Here is a 13,891-nt window from a genome sequence, read left to right as displayed (position 1 = left end):
TTATTAAATGTTTAAGTTCCCAAAATGGCAGCATGTTTAAAATGGACTGTTGAAAATGAAATCTTAGTATATATTCCTACAGAAACAATAACATATGAGAGCATTAATATCAACCTGTGATTTATCTTGCAGCTGGAACTACTTTCAAAGCAGCTGTTAGGAAAATGAGTCCACACCTTCTGACCAATCAGAGCTGCGAATTCAACAGCACTGCAGCATAAAGGGTAATAAATGACACACATGTCAACTGGCAAATGTGTTTAATGGCTGGACATGCTCACAGTGAACCGCAGATGGTGTGAAGTGCCAATTATACACATGGACGAGTGTGAATAAACTGAGAACACTGCACACGTGATCTTTGTATTCTGTCTGGCATACTGTGATCCAAAGCTAGAGTCAAATCTTCAGATTGTAAAAAAATTTTTTATTTTGTACTTGAATTATTGCCATTATTGAAACAATTCATTTGAAAGAGGTCAAGGCTGCCTTGTGTGATGGGTATGAAATTTGTCCCGTATCATTTTCGAGCCAGATAGGTTATGAAGCAGGATTTCAGATTCTCAAGTCTAGCTGTGGAGCAACAGTGTGCCATACAACCACCACCATAATTTTATGAATAATATTCTAATCACCCATTAAAGCACAGACTCTCAGGGGCCTAAACCTAATAAAGCCTTTAGCACATGATTCCGACTAGCAAAACGAATAACACAACTAAACATTTTTGCGCAAATCTCAACCTAAAGGCTTATAAGGCCACCTTGTGTGCCAGTATTTCTCGTAATTCTTCATGCCTTGGCATCTATACACGACAATATTACAGAAGGATCTAAATTACAGTCTATAAACAGATTCCTTGTTTACCAGATACCGCTATGTCTCACTCTATATCAACACACACACACGCACACCTCTCCTTACACTCTCATACATCTATTCTCCGTGTCAGTATCATCAGAACAGCAGTAACTCATACGTTGTTGTTGTTGTCATTAAGGTTGTGTACCTTGTGTGTTCTCTGCAGCACACAGTTTATTTTAACCGTTTCAAACAATAGATCAAGACGAAAAAACACACAAATTAGAAAGGGGTCCATGTTCGTTCTTTTTTTTTTCCCCCATGGGAAACTCAGTTTCGGTAAGATGACATCATTATCATAAAGTCGGTCAGTTTCTGGTTATACCAGAGTGTGATGAGAAAACACTTTAGAGTCTTTAAAAAAAAAAGAGGAAACGATTCTTGAGTGTTTTGCGCTTGAAGTCCTCATGCCAAGGGTGATGACGGTGTGTGTCATCCCTCTCGCTCTGCTCTCGTCACCTCACGCTCTGTAACTTTCCCTCTGTCCAGTGTAAACAGCGCGATGGTGTGAAATGTGCATCTTGGACTCCTGTTCAGAGATGGGAGGAGGTGGAGAAGCACAGCTTCAGGGTGTACGGATTGGAGCCATCTGTGGAGGTGGAGAAAAATCTCGTTATAATTTCAGATTTAAATTACAGCACTGGCCAATAGGATGTGATCAGCTGTGATGGGAAACTACTATAAAAAAAGGCCACCTTGTATCATTTATAGGAATACAAATGAAAATATGCAGTCAGGACGGTTTAATTTAATAATTTATTCTTAAAGCGCATTACGTAAAATCTCAATGCTCTTACAATATAAGAAGAATATTTAGAATTATCATATGGTAAGAGCTTGGCACCATGCTGTCAGGCTCATAACATGGCAAATTGAATAGCAATAGAAATATAAAATAATATCAATTATCATATGACCTGTATGGACCCGCGCATGCACGCTTAATAAACTAGGACTTTTCCACTAGGAAAAGTCGTGTGACTGGGTAGATACAGATTTTTAAAGCTGGTCCGGAAAAAAATCCGTATGCGGCCCCGGACCCGTTTCCCTCGCTTCTGCCATTTTCATTTTGCTCTGAATTGTTACTTTGAGAACTGAGCGACACAACTGGGCACAGTGAAAGTGAATTTTATTATTTTTTATTTTTAACAATTTTATTAAACTTGTTTTCTTCAAAAATATAATCAATATCTCCACTACAGGTCGACCGATCTATCGGCCGGCCGATTTAATCGGCCGATTTTTGCCATTTTTTAATGAATCGGCATCGGCCGATTTTCTTATTTGGTCGCGCCGATTTAAAGTCAGGTACGACAGCTACGTAGAACGCGGCATGCAAAAGACCCAAGCCAACAAACGTTTCAGGAGTCAGCAGAGATAGCCTACAGGTAAGGCTTCAATTCTTACATTTCAATGTCCTAAAGTCGTATATTTGCTCTCATGATAGTTGTAATCTGTGATGTGTTGCTTCATTTAGCAAAAGGAAAAACGAATAGCATTTCAACTGCATCGGAGTTGTAGAATTCCTCTCGAAACGAAACGTTGCGATGCGTAGCCTTGTGGCCGCGAGTGCGTCGGGAATGCGTCGACTATGTAAGCCCCCTTAACGCTGGTGACCGCTATGTCCCGATCTAAATTGTAGTAACGGACAATCTAAGTGAAAAGTTAACAAAAAGAGGACACAAAACTAACCTGTGAACGTATTATAACATTGCCATCCCATGTCCATTCGTTTTTGCGATGTATACATGTTTGATTTGATTGTGAACCAGAGACCGATGCTAGACCTCTGCAGTTCCTATTTCCGGTTTCCTGCACAGCATGCTGGGAGACGGAGTTTTATATTGTTGAAACGGAAACGTGTGAAAGTTCAAGGCGTGGAAGTTCCACAGTGAAACTGTATAACTTGAACATGTATTTTGCCGTTTTGAAGTAACTATCTGAAGTTGTCACATCATGGAAGTCTTCTTGCACTCTGTTAGTCTATTGATTATTCATTTTAATATGTTTAAGTCATTAATTTGTTAATTCTGAAATTTTCAATAAATCGTGTTAAGTTTATAAGTGTTGTGCGTCCTCTTACTAGTATGATATTTTAGCATGCCAATTAAGGACAATACGATAGCATATCGGCCCAAAAAAATCGGCAGCTCATATCGGCCATCGGCTGACTCTGACCTCTAAATATCGGTATCGGCATCGGCTTTAGAAAAACCCATATCGGTCGACCTCTAATCTCCACCAGTCAAGGCTTCTGGAGCATTTGGTTTGTTGCCTTTTCCATTTTTTCTGAGGTCTCTGCACCTGGACTTCAGGACTTCCCTGGACTTTTTAAAGTCTTCGTCTTTCAGGATGTTTATCTTACTGTTGTTGTTGTCAAGGTAGCATTGAATACTTTGTGAAAAGGAAGACAAAGTGTCAGGTTCGTAGTCTAAATTTCCTTTTTTCTTCGCTTGTACGGTATATAGAAACTACAGAGCAAGCTGCCCAGCTCAGAGGGGATGACTGTTACGTCTCTTTCCTCCTTAAAGCATATACGCAGAACCATGGCCTCACTTTTTGTTTATAAATGCCTTGAGACCTCAAGAATGGCATAGGAATAGTTTTAAGCATTAACAATAAATCCGATATAGTAATTTTTACGATTAAAATGATTCATATCATTTTAGCGGTCTGAGTGAATGACCTTGACATCCGTGACGTCACAGCAGGAAGTCTATCGGTCTCATCGCCATTTCTGCTATACTAAAACACAGAGCTGACTGCAACTCCGATCCTCTATTTTGAGCTAATTTATCGCCATGCCATGTAGATGTGTTGCTGGTGGGGGCAGCAACACGACAGAAGGTGGATTTATGTTGCATTCATGGCCCAAGAATGTTCAAACTGCAAAGATTTGGATGCGTTTTGCAAGAAGTTCACGGGCACACTGGGCGCCTACGAAGTGCTCTCTCTTCTGCTCTGCACATTTTACTAAAGACTCGTACGAAACCTCTGATCTGTTGAGGAGCGTTGGCTATAAGCCCGTATTGAAAGAGGGCGCAGTACCAACAATTAAATAAAACTACAAGAAAAGGAAAGTTAGTTCAGTTGCACCAGTTTTCCCGGGGTGTGAGCCGAGGGTTGTTGCTAAAACCTGGGATGGAACAGGATGTGACATATTATCGCTTGGGCAGTGACCTCCCCACGGTTGTTGCTAAAACCGGTGGTGTCCCATCCCGTCCCGGGTTTTAGTAATTGGCTGAGCCAAGCAGTAATGGCGGAGTACTCAGTATGGAGAAAATGGAGAATGAGTGGAGCAGCCGTCTGATTTCTCCACTGGATATGCTTGCCTCAGCAGCAATATCTCACCCTTACGTGGAAGAAGCGAATGAACGGAGAACTGAACAAACAACTAAAAGTCAGATTGTTTCAAAACAATCGGCCACAAGATCGGCCTTCAAGAATCGAGAACACAGACGGGTAAGATGCGACTCTCATTTGGATACAAAACAACAAAAACAACAGCACTCGTTGTTTACCTGCATTTAGATTAATACATGTAACTTGTATTGTGTATTTAAGTTACTGGTATAAGACTATATAATTTGCTTCAGAATGTGATTGTCTCAGTTCATCTGATTATTTAATGAGCCTTTTACGTTTTATCCATGAAAATGCATGCATGTACATGTATGTTGCATAAGTTATAACACCCATCCTGTTTTAATGAGAGTCAACCCGCAATCAATGAAGTCAAATCAGTCTTAGTTGAGCAAGTCGGTAACGGTATTTCTTACTTTCACCATAAATTTTTATTTACATGACTTTGGTCTATAGCTGTCAAAGGCCTCGGTTTTAAAACCGGTTACCGCTGTGACGTCATGCACTCAGGGCTGGCTGGCTCAGTGGGGCAACTCGAATGCCAACTTTGCAGTCGATTTTAACTCAAAAAAATATATTTTTAAATTCCCATTTATGCAGCATACAAGAGTCAAGGATGGAGATACTATCCACTCGGAAATGTATTTAAAAATAAAGGTTCTGCGTATGAGCAATTCCAGCGTTATGGACGTGACACTTGAACTCAAAATGGCAACAAATGACCCAGTGCATGTTTTATTGTCTCCCAGTATTTAAACAGGTGTTGCATATTTTAAGGCTGTACCATACTGGAGAAGTGATAGAACAAGAACAATTCCCATAGTACATCTAGGGCATGCCAGAAAATGCCAATAAGAGATGCGTTATGGATGTGACAGAAAAAGTATTACTTTTCTTGGGTGACTGTACATTTTTATCAAACTCTGTGAAATTGTAAACCTAATGTCGAAATGGAGATATCCATTTGATAGAGGGGTCCAAGGTGAATATTAAAAAAATCTTTGTTTAAAATATTTTGTATTTCATGCAGAGTTTCAGAAGGAAAAGTCAGCGTTATGGATGTGACGAAATTCCGTTATGGATGTGACGCGTCTGAAATAGACATGGCATATGTTTAGAAAATCAGCAATTTAACCACCATAACCCTTTGAAAAACTCTCTAAATATCAGCTAAAACTATCAAAATTCTTAAATAATATTTAGGATGGCTATTGTTTTGCTGTTTTGTGGATTTTAGCATACATTTCTGTGGCTTGTGGCAATAATATAGAATTGTACATGATCAAAGTTGATTTTAGCTTGGGTTTTACATTATAAGAAAGAAAGACTGACAGTGACATATTAGGTTGGTTACAAATTGGTTCAACTTATTCACATCTGTAAAATACAGGCCTAGGTGAGATCTCTGGGAGTGGTTTTGATGTATACATGTTGCTTTATTTTTGCATGGTGAGGTTGACATTTACATGGAATTGCCCGTATCTCCTTTAACTCCAGCAAGAAATCTTTTGAAAACGTTCATGTCGTACTTAGGTTTTTTTAAACGGTGTTTTCTTGCTGTTGTCCTTGTATAAACAAGTGAATTTCTTTGCTCGAATGTACCTGTTTTTCATTTTCTTCACCAATTTCAACTTGTTCAATTAGGTATGTGTCTGATAAATCATCTGGATAATACAATTCACTTTCACTGTGCTCAGTTGAGTCGTTTTTCACACACCGTTGTTCACTGTTTTCCACTGTGTATGTTAGTTTAAAAAGGTCGTATGATAAAATGCTTACTGATTCAGTTAGGTCAGGCTGGATGGGAAAATATTTGGCTCATTGCTGCGTTTGGTCCGTACGGCATGACCTTGAGCCAAATATTTTCCCGTCCGGCCCTCCCACTCAGTCAATAAGTACATAATATTTAAAAATTATTTTAAAAAATAATCACAAAGAAAAGTAATTTATGCATCAAATAAGAATGTCCTAAGTTTTCCTTTAAAAGTGTCAATGGATGGAGTGTTTCTTATAGACAGTGGCAAATCGTTCCACAACATACGGTAGGTGCACATATACAAAATGCGCAAGAACCATAGGTCTGAGTATTAAAGTTTGGTCTTGATAGGCATAAGGTTATCATTAGCATTAGATCATAGAACTCTGTTTGGCTTAAATAGAGTGAGCAAATCAGCCAGGTATCTAGGTGCCATCCCATTTAGGACCCTGTAAGTCAGGGGTGCAGATAGGATTTTTGAAGTGGGGGGGACTGAGCTGTCAGCAAATGATTCCATTTTGTGTGTATATATATATATATATATATATATATATATATATATATATATATATATATATATATACTACCGTTCAAAAGTTTGGGGTCACTTTGAAATGTCCTTATTTTTGAAAGAAAAGCACTGTTCTTTTCAATGAAGATCACTTTAAACTAATCAGAAATCCACTCTATACATTGCTAATGTGGTAAATGACTATTCTAGCTGCAAATGTCTGGTTTTTGGTGCAATATCTCCATAGGTGTATAGAGGCCCATTTCCAGCAACTCTCACTCCAGTGTTCTAATGGTACAATGTGTTTGCTCATTGCCTCAGAAGGCTAATGGATGATTAGAAAACCCTTGTACAATCATGTCAGCACAGCTGAAAACAGTTGAGCTCTTTCGAGAAGCTATAAAACTGACCTTCCTTTGAGCAGATTGAGTTTCTGGAGCATCACATTTGTGGGGTCGATTAAATGCTCAAAATGACCAGAAAAATGTCTTGACTATATTTTCTATTCATTTTACAACTTATGGTGGGAAATAAAAGTGTGACTTTTCATGGAAAACACAAAATTGTCTGGGTGACCCCAAACTTTTGAACGGTAGTGTGTATACATGTTATTTCACCTCCCTCACTGCCATCACCAGGAGCTACCTGCAGGCCAGGACAATGATAACATTTTAACATAGCCTATGGAAATCCAAAGTTTACACATTATCATCACGCACAGAAATTGCAAAACTGCAAAACTAGTTTTAAAACCACTAAGTTCCAACTGTTAAACATAGTGAGAGGCTGGGCTATGTGTGTGTGTGTGTGTGTGTGTGTGTGTGTGTGTGTGTGTGTGTGTGTGTAAAGTGTAAACCAGTGCATCCTGACTTTCTAACTATGCCTGTGTGTTGCGTGAGCGGCAGTCAGTCAACAACTCTTCGCAAAGTTTCCTTATGAAACAATATGCTCGCTGAAATTATGGCAGGGAACGCCAGATTAAACATTAAAACTGCCTTCTGAGCACTGTATCTACAGGCTACCACCGAAAGAAGGAGGCTACCAGAAAGGCATCTCTACTCCGTACGATTTTACTTTCACTACGACATTACTTTGAACAGACTATCAAAAAATTGCAAGGTGATATGATAAAGTAAGGCACAGTTTACTTACAGTCGTTTTTTTTTTTTTTGAAAAAACGATGCAATCGTTTTCTGCCTTTTGGCACCCTTCATCATGCCGTGTTGGGGTCCTGAACTAGGAGGAGCTGTCCCCGATATGCCTGTCAAACTTCTTGTGGGTAACCATAGCAACCAAGCTTGAGCTCGCAACCTGTGCAGTCTGCGCAGTTGCAACTGTGTATGTACTGCTGTGCACCTCAATAAACCGAATGGTAATTAGTCTTTTGATTTTTCCGTGAGGTTTGCCTTATGCAAAGAAAGACAGCATAGACGTTTTTTCCTCCCTATAAGTGGGGGGGACTGAACGAGGTGAATTTAAATCTGGGTGGGACGAATCCCCCCCGTCCCCCCCTCTATCTGCGCCCGTGCTGTAAGTAAGTGATCAGCAGAATCTTATAGGTGATGCGGTTGTGTACAGGGAGCCAGTGAAGAAAACGTAGAATTGGTGTGATATGGTCAGACTGGGTTGTCTGTGTCTATGTGTCAGCCCTGTGATGACCTGGCGACTTGTCCAGGGTGTACCCCGCCTTTCGCCCGTAGTCAGCTGGGATAGGCTCCAGCTTGCCTGCGACCCTGTAGAACAGGATAAAGCGGCTAGAGATAATGAGATGAGATGAGATGGTCAGACTGTTAGCCTCACCTACTTGCCCTAATCTTGGTTTTGTAGCTTTTCTGGTCAGTTTGTACAAACACCTAATTATTTATAAGAAGCACAAGTAATAGGTTTGCTTTTGTATTTTTTGGATTCCCGCCCAGACTACACCCCAGGCCTCCTCGCCTGACATCAGTGTCTGACCTTATTAAATGCTTTTATAGCTGAATGAACACAAATCCCCACAGTCACACTCCAAAATCTCATGGAGTGCCTTCACAAAAGAATGGCGGTTATTCTAACAGTAAAGGGAGACTAAATCTGGAATGCGATGATCAAAAACATGTAGTTTTCACAGTCAGGTGTCCACAAACATTTGGCCACATAGTATACGTTCAATATTGTGGAACGTTCATGCGATAAGTTAGTTCCTAGTATGACACAAATCCCCACAGTCATGCTCCAAAATCTCACGGAGGTGCCTTCACAAAAGAATGGACAAAGCACAATGTCGTCCAAGTTACAGCTTTACACACAACTGAAATGTAGCACTGACACAAGAGACTCCTTTCATAAATGTTAAACAAATATCGTCAAACAGGAGAAGAAACCCCCCACATTTTTTCACATTTATTAGTCTTAGATCATGTGGAGCGTCCGTCTTACACATCCCCGTTAATATGTAGTTCCTATAAAAATGATAACGGCCTTAAGTTTTCTCTTAGATTAATTAGATTAGCATCAGTTAGTGTAAACAATATATTATGCAACAAGAGCAACGCAGTGAATCAAGTGGAAAAAACAGACGCGTTGAGCACCATGAGTACGTATTACGTTTTTTCCACTCTTGATCCCTTAACATTGGATGTTCTTCATTTTACACCATGATCTTTCACAAATAAATACGTGGTATTTTAGAAGATTTATGTAATGCTTTACAAAGGCACAGGCAGGAATCTGTTTGCTTCTTCGTCAGCTCGAAAAGAAAACGCCTGCTGTGACTTGATTACACAGAGCCATGTTACATTTACTACTGCAAGATTAATTGCACAGGGCGATTCACGTCACACAAAACCATTAAGACACGTGTGGTCTTGTGTGTGTGTGTGTGTGTGTGTGTGTGTGTGTGTGTGTGTGTGTGTCTGCCAATGCATGGATAAGTACAACTATCAAATCCAAATTACTAACTCCAGTAAATTGTTTAATCCAAATGTCTGGTGCTTTTCTGGTTATAAACACTCTATTAGCTTTATTTGTAGCATCAGCTACATGACAGCAAGCTTTGCTGCTGCTAAATACATGTTTACAATGATGATAAATTTCAATTTAAAGTGCCATTCCACCATTGGATGTATTCTTTGGCATAAAATACAATATATTTTATGACAACATGACTAGACAGAGAAATCTTTTAGCTTCAAAATGATATATCAAACATAATTTTTTGACAACGACAAGTATATTAATTTTGCGACCAAAGTCACCTACCCTTTTAATTTCCGCGCGGTAGTGAAACGTGATGTCATCGGCAGGTTCCCCTTCTTGTGTACCACGTGTCGGTCTATTTTTAGACCAGGAAACCCCCAAAGTGAGAGAGTCATTTCTCCTCGTATATGGGGGCCAAAAAAATTGCGAAAAATTTTGAGTTAATCTTTCAGTTAGCTAGATTTATTGGTATTAGCTAGATTTATTGGTATTATTTTTATCGCGTTCTATCCGCCATTGCTGATAATATGTGCTACATCACACGTCACGTGGTACACAAGAAGGGGAACCTGCCGATGACATCATGCGCGGAAATTAAAAGGGTAGGTGACTTTGGTCGCAAAATCAATATACTTGTCGTTGTCAAAAAATTATGTTTGATATATCATTTTGAAGCTAAAAGATTTCTCTATCTAGTGATACCATTTATATATGTTGTCAAAATATATTGTATTTTATGCCAAAGAATACATCCAATGGTGGAATGGCACGTTAAGGTTAATTTAAGCAACAAAAAAAATCACTAAGATAACTAAATTAAGCTTATATTTACCTATATTTATCTATCTTTCTGTTAGCATTCCTTTGTCTTTAGCATAGATTACTCATAACTTAGATTAGCATTAACTGTAAGCTAAAGTTAAGTATATTTAGCTTGTTTTTTTGTTCCCTGAATCTACTAGATAATTGTGTTTTCAGCACACTATGGTTGCGGGTTTTTTTTTCCTGAGTTATGAAATTTTTACCTCAGAAAGCTAGCTCTAAGGTAAAATACTATGGTTTCATTTTTTTTTATAAGTTGTGAAACTTTTACCTCAGAAAATTAGCTCTGTGGTAAAACACTCTGGCTATATTTCGTGATGAGTTGTGAAAATTTACCTCAGAAAATTAGCTCTGAGGTAAAACACGATGGTTACATTTTTTCCTGAGTTGTGAAATTTTTACTTCGGAAAATTAGCTCTGAGGTAAAACACTATGGTTGCATTTTTTCTGAGTTGTAAAATTTTTACCTCAGAAAATTAGCTCTGTGGTAAAACACTCTGGCTATATTTCGTGATGAGTTGTGAAATTTTACCTCAGAAAATTAGCTCTGAGGTAAAACACAATGGTTACATTTTTTCCTGAGTTGTGAAATTTTTACTTCAGAAAATTAGCTCTGAGGTAAAACACTATGGTTGCATTTTTTCTGAGTTGTGAAATTTTTACCTCAGAAAATTAGCTCTGTGGTAAAACACTCTGGCTATATTTCGTGATGAGTTGTGAAATTTTACCTCAGAAAATTAGCTCTGAGGTAAAACACGATGGTTACATTTTTTCCTGAGTTGTGAAATTTTTACTTCAGAAAATTAGCTCTGAGGTAAAACACTATGGTTGCATTTTTTCTGAGTTGTGAAATTTTTACCTCAGAAAATTAGCTCTGAGGTAAAACATTATGGTTGCATTTTTTTTCCTGAGTGGTGAAATTTTTACCTCAGAAAATTAGCTCTGTGGTAAACACTGGCTATATTTTTTCCTGACTTGTAAAATTTTTACCTCAGAAAATTAGCTCGCCAATTTCAAAGCAGGAATCCCTGTGATTCAATTGTGAATGTTGAAGAAGTATTCATAAATTAAAATGTATTTTCAACAAAATGTTTCAATATGTTGATGTTCAGAAATGATTCTGCAAATAAAACTTTAGACTACTAACACTTCAGGGCAGGACAGTGCGCACACACTAGTGCTAACATTAGCACTGACAGCACCAACTAACATGAACTCAAAATAAAGTGGTCCAGACTCTGTTCAAATGTAAAGATAAGAGGAAATGAGGGAGGTAGCAGTACTCACTGGGTATTCTGATCTGGTAATGATTCAGTACTGTCAATACTTCCACTGCGTGGGTTTTGCTGTCAAATTCCAGGAGGCCGGAGATGGTTTTGGAGCTCGCTGTAAACATAGATCATATATAAATCACATAAATAGAGGATATTACACAGTTGCGTGAAGATATGAAGTTTATCTTCGAGTGGTGAATGTGTATTTCATGAGTGAACAAAGCGAACAAGTGAAAATATTTTCAACACGAGAAGATAAACTTCCTATCTTTGCGCCGTCGTGTAACGTTCTTTATATTATATGTATAAATTATACACATCCACAAAAAATACACAAGTTAATCAAAAGAATTTTAATTTTGAACTGGTTCACCATTTTGACAACGCACGTCTAGTCAGCGGGAAAACACTGGGAATGACATAATCGGAGTGAAATATCGGAAAATATTATACATACAGGACACTTTTTCAGTGGAATAAAAACAGCTTCTATTCTCCTAGTGGGTTTCATTCATTTGGTTTGATAGCATTCAATATTGTCAGCATGTCGCTTATCCTACATGTATTACGTCACTCTACCCAATGGAGAATGAGCGCTGAATATGGTTTATGATATTGCATGGTTGTCAAGACAACACGACGTCACACGTCGGAGCTGATGTGAATATCCAGTGAAAAAGTTTTCTTCTTCGACTTGTTCAATATCATGCTAGCTGAATGGAATATACACTATATTGCCAAAAGTACGTATTTGCTCACCTGCCTTGACTCACATATGAGCTTAAGTGGCATCCCATTCCTAATCCATAGGGTTCAATATGATGCCGGTCCACCCTTTGCAGCTAGAACAGCTTCAACTCTTCTGGGAAGGCTGTCCACAAGGTTTAGGAGTGTGTTTATGGGAATTTTTGACCATTCTTCCAGAAGCGCATTTGTGAGATCACACACTGATGTTGGACGAGAAGGCCTGGCTCTCAGTCTCCGCTCTAATTCATCCCAAAGGTATTCTATCAGGTTGAGGTCAGGACTCTGTGCAGGCCAGTCAAGTTCATCCACACCAGACTCTGTCATCCATGTCTTTATGGACCTTGCTTTGTGCACTGGTGCACAGTCATGTTGGAAGAGGAAGGGGCCAGCTCCAAACTGTAAAAACAGTCTGCATGCCTAGGCGCTTGATTTTATACACCTGTGGCCATGGAAGTGATTGGAACACCTGATTCCGATAATTTGGATGGGTGAGCAAATACTTTTGGCAATATAGTGTACCTGATATACCACTCAACACCAGCCAATATTATTTAAATATGTCACTCAGATCTGTGATGCATTTTGTTTGAAAAATGTGAGTTTTTCTATGCGAAAAGATAAACTTTATATTTTCAAGCCATCATGTGATTTTCTTTTTATTATACAGACACATTCACAAACAAAAAGTACCCAAATTTATCAAAACAATTGATTGATTTCCTCACGAGTGACATATACAGATTTATGTCACGGTTTTGGTTCTCCGTATCCCAGATGTAGCTCGTATGAAAAATATGAGTGGCATATTTCCCAGTAAAACGTTTGTGTCCATATAATATAATATCTTATGTGGACCGCCACAGGGCTTATTTCCACTTAAAACAATAATTTTGTTTCATATGTGGCACCTTTTATGAGAAGGCTTATACGAACTGGGGTTTTTTTTCAGGGTGGTACTTTAATAAAGTATCTGTATATCTGTATTATCATTAATTAACAGATGATGGATGAGTTTCCAGATTTCTTGCCCTGTAGACCATGATGTTTATTACATGCACGCTGATATGATATAACTACGACTATACCATTGCAACTGTGTATTTATTTAACACTTCTACGAATATTATCTTGTTTCCTATTTAAATATAAAGTAAGGCTGACAATATAACAACATGACTGTGCTTTTCAGCTTCCTTTTTTCCTTCTAACTGCCTCACAGTAGACAGAATGTAGAAGAATGTAAGAGAAGTGATATAAACAAAAGCAGCTGCAATTTACAATGTATTAGGAAGGATTTAAAAAGGTCTCCAAGTCATGTGCCTCATCCATGAAATAAAGGACTTAAATCTTTATTTGTGGCCTTTTTTTTAACCCTACGTTCACACCAAACGCAGCGAGAGTGCCAAAACGACCGGAAGTCATTAATTTTTTATGCGAGCCAGCGTGTCTCAGCGGCGAGATGGTTAGCGGCATGTCTTATTAGCAGTGAAGGCATCAGCAGAAAGCTGAAGTCCAGACAACTTTATGGTAATGAGCTATGATGCGTTTGGCAGCAACCAATTGGAATTTAGAACTGCTCCATTCTAAAGAACACTTGAG

The 13,891-nt window shown here is 38.6% G+C and overlaps 1 protein-coding gene across 2 annotated transcripts in view; it reads right to left on the bottom strand.

Moving 5' to 3' along the window:
- Positions 1-243: 243 nt before the first annotated feature.
- LOC132899179 (heterogeneous nuclear ribonucleoprotein L-like) overlaps positions 244-13,891 on the bottom strand; it is a 242,033-nt gene continuing 228,385 nt past the window's right edge. For both annotated transcript variants that reach the window (XM_060940878.1, XM_060940879.1), the window contains exons 12-13: positions 11,559-11,657; positions 244-1,450 (exon numbers count right to left, since the gene is read on the bottom strand). In XM_060940878.1, the coding sequence (XP_060796861.1) occupies positions 1,395-1,450; positions 11,559-11,657 (155 nt within the window). In that variant the 3' untranslated portion in view covers positions 244-1,394. The remainder of the gene's footprint in view (positions 1,451-11,558; positions 11,658-13,891) is intronic.

This window comes from Neoarius graeffei, chromosome 15, assembly GCF_027579695.1.
Source record: "Neoarius graeffei isolate fNeoGra1 chromosome 15, fNeoGra1.pri, whole genome shotgun sequence".
NCBI lineage: Eukaryota > Metazoa > Chordata > Actinopteri > Siluriformes > Ariidae > Neoarius > Neoarius graeffei.
This window is presented reverse-complemented; position numbering and strand designations above follow the sequence as displayed.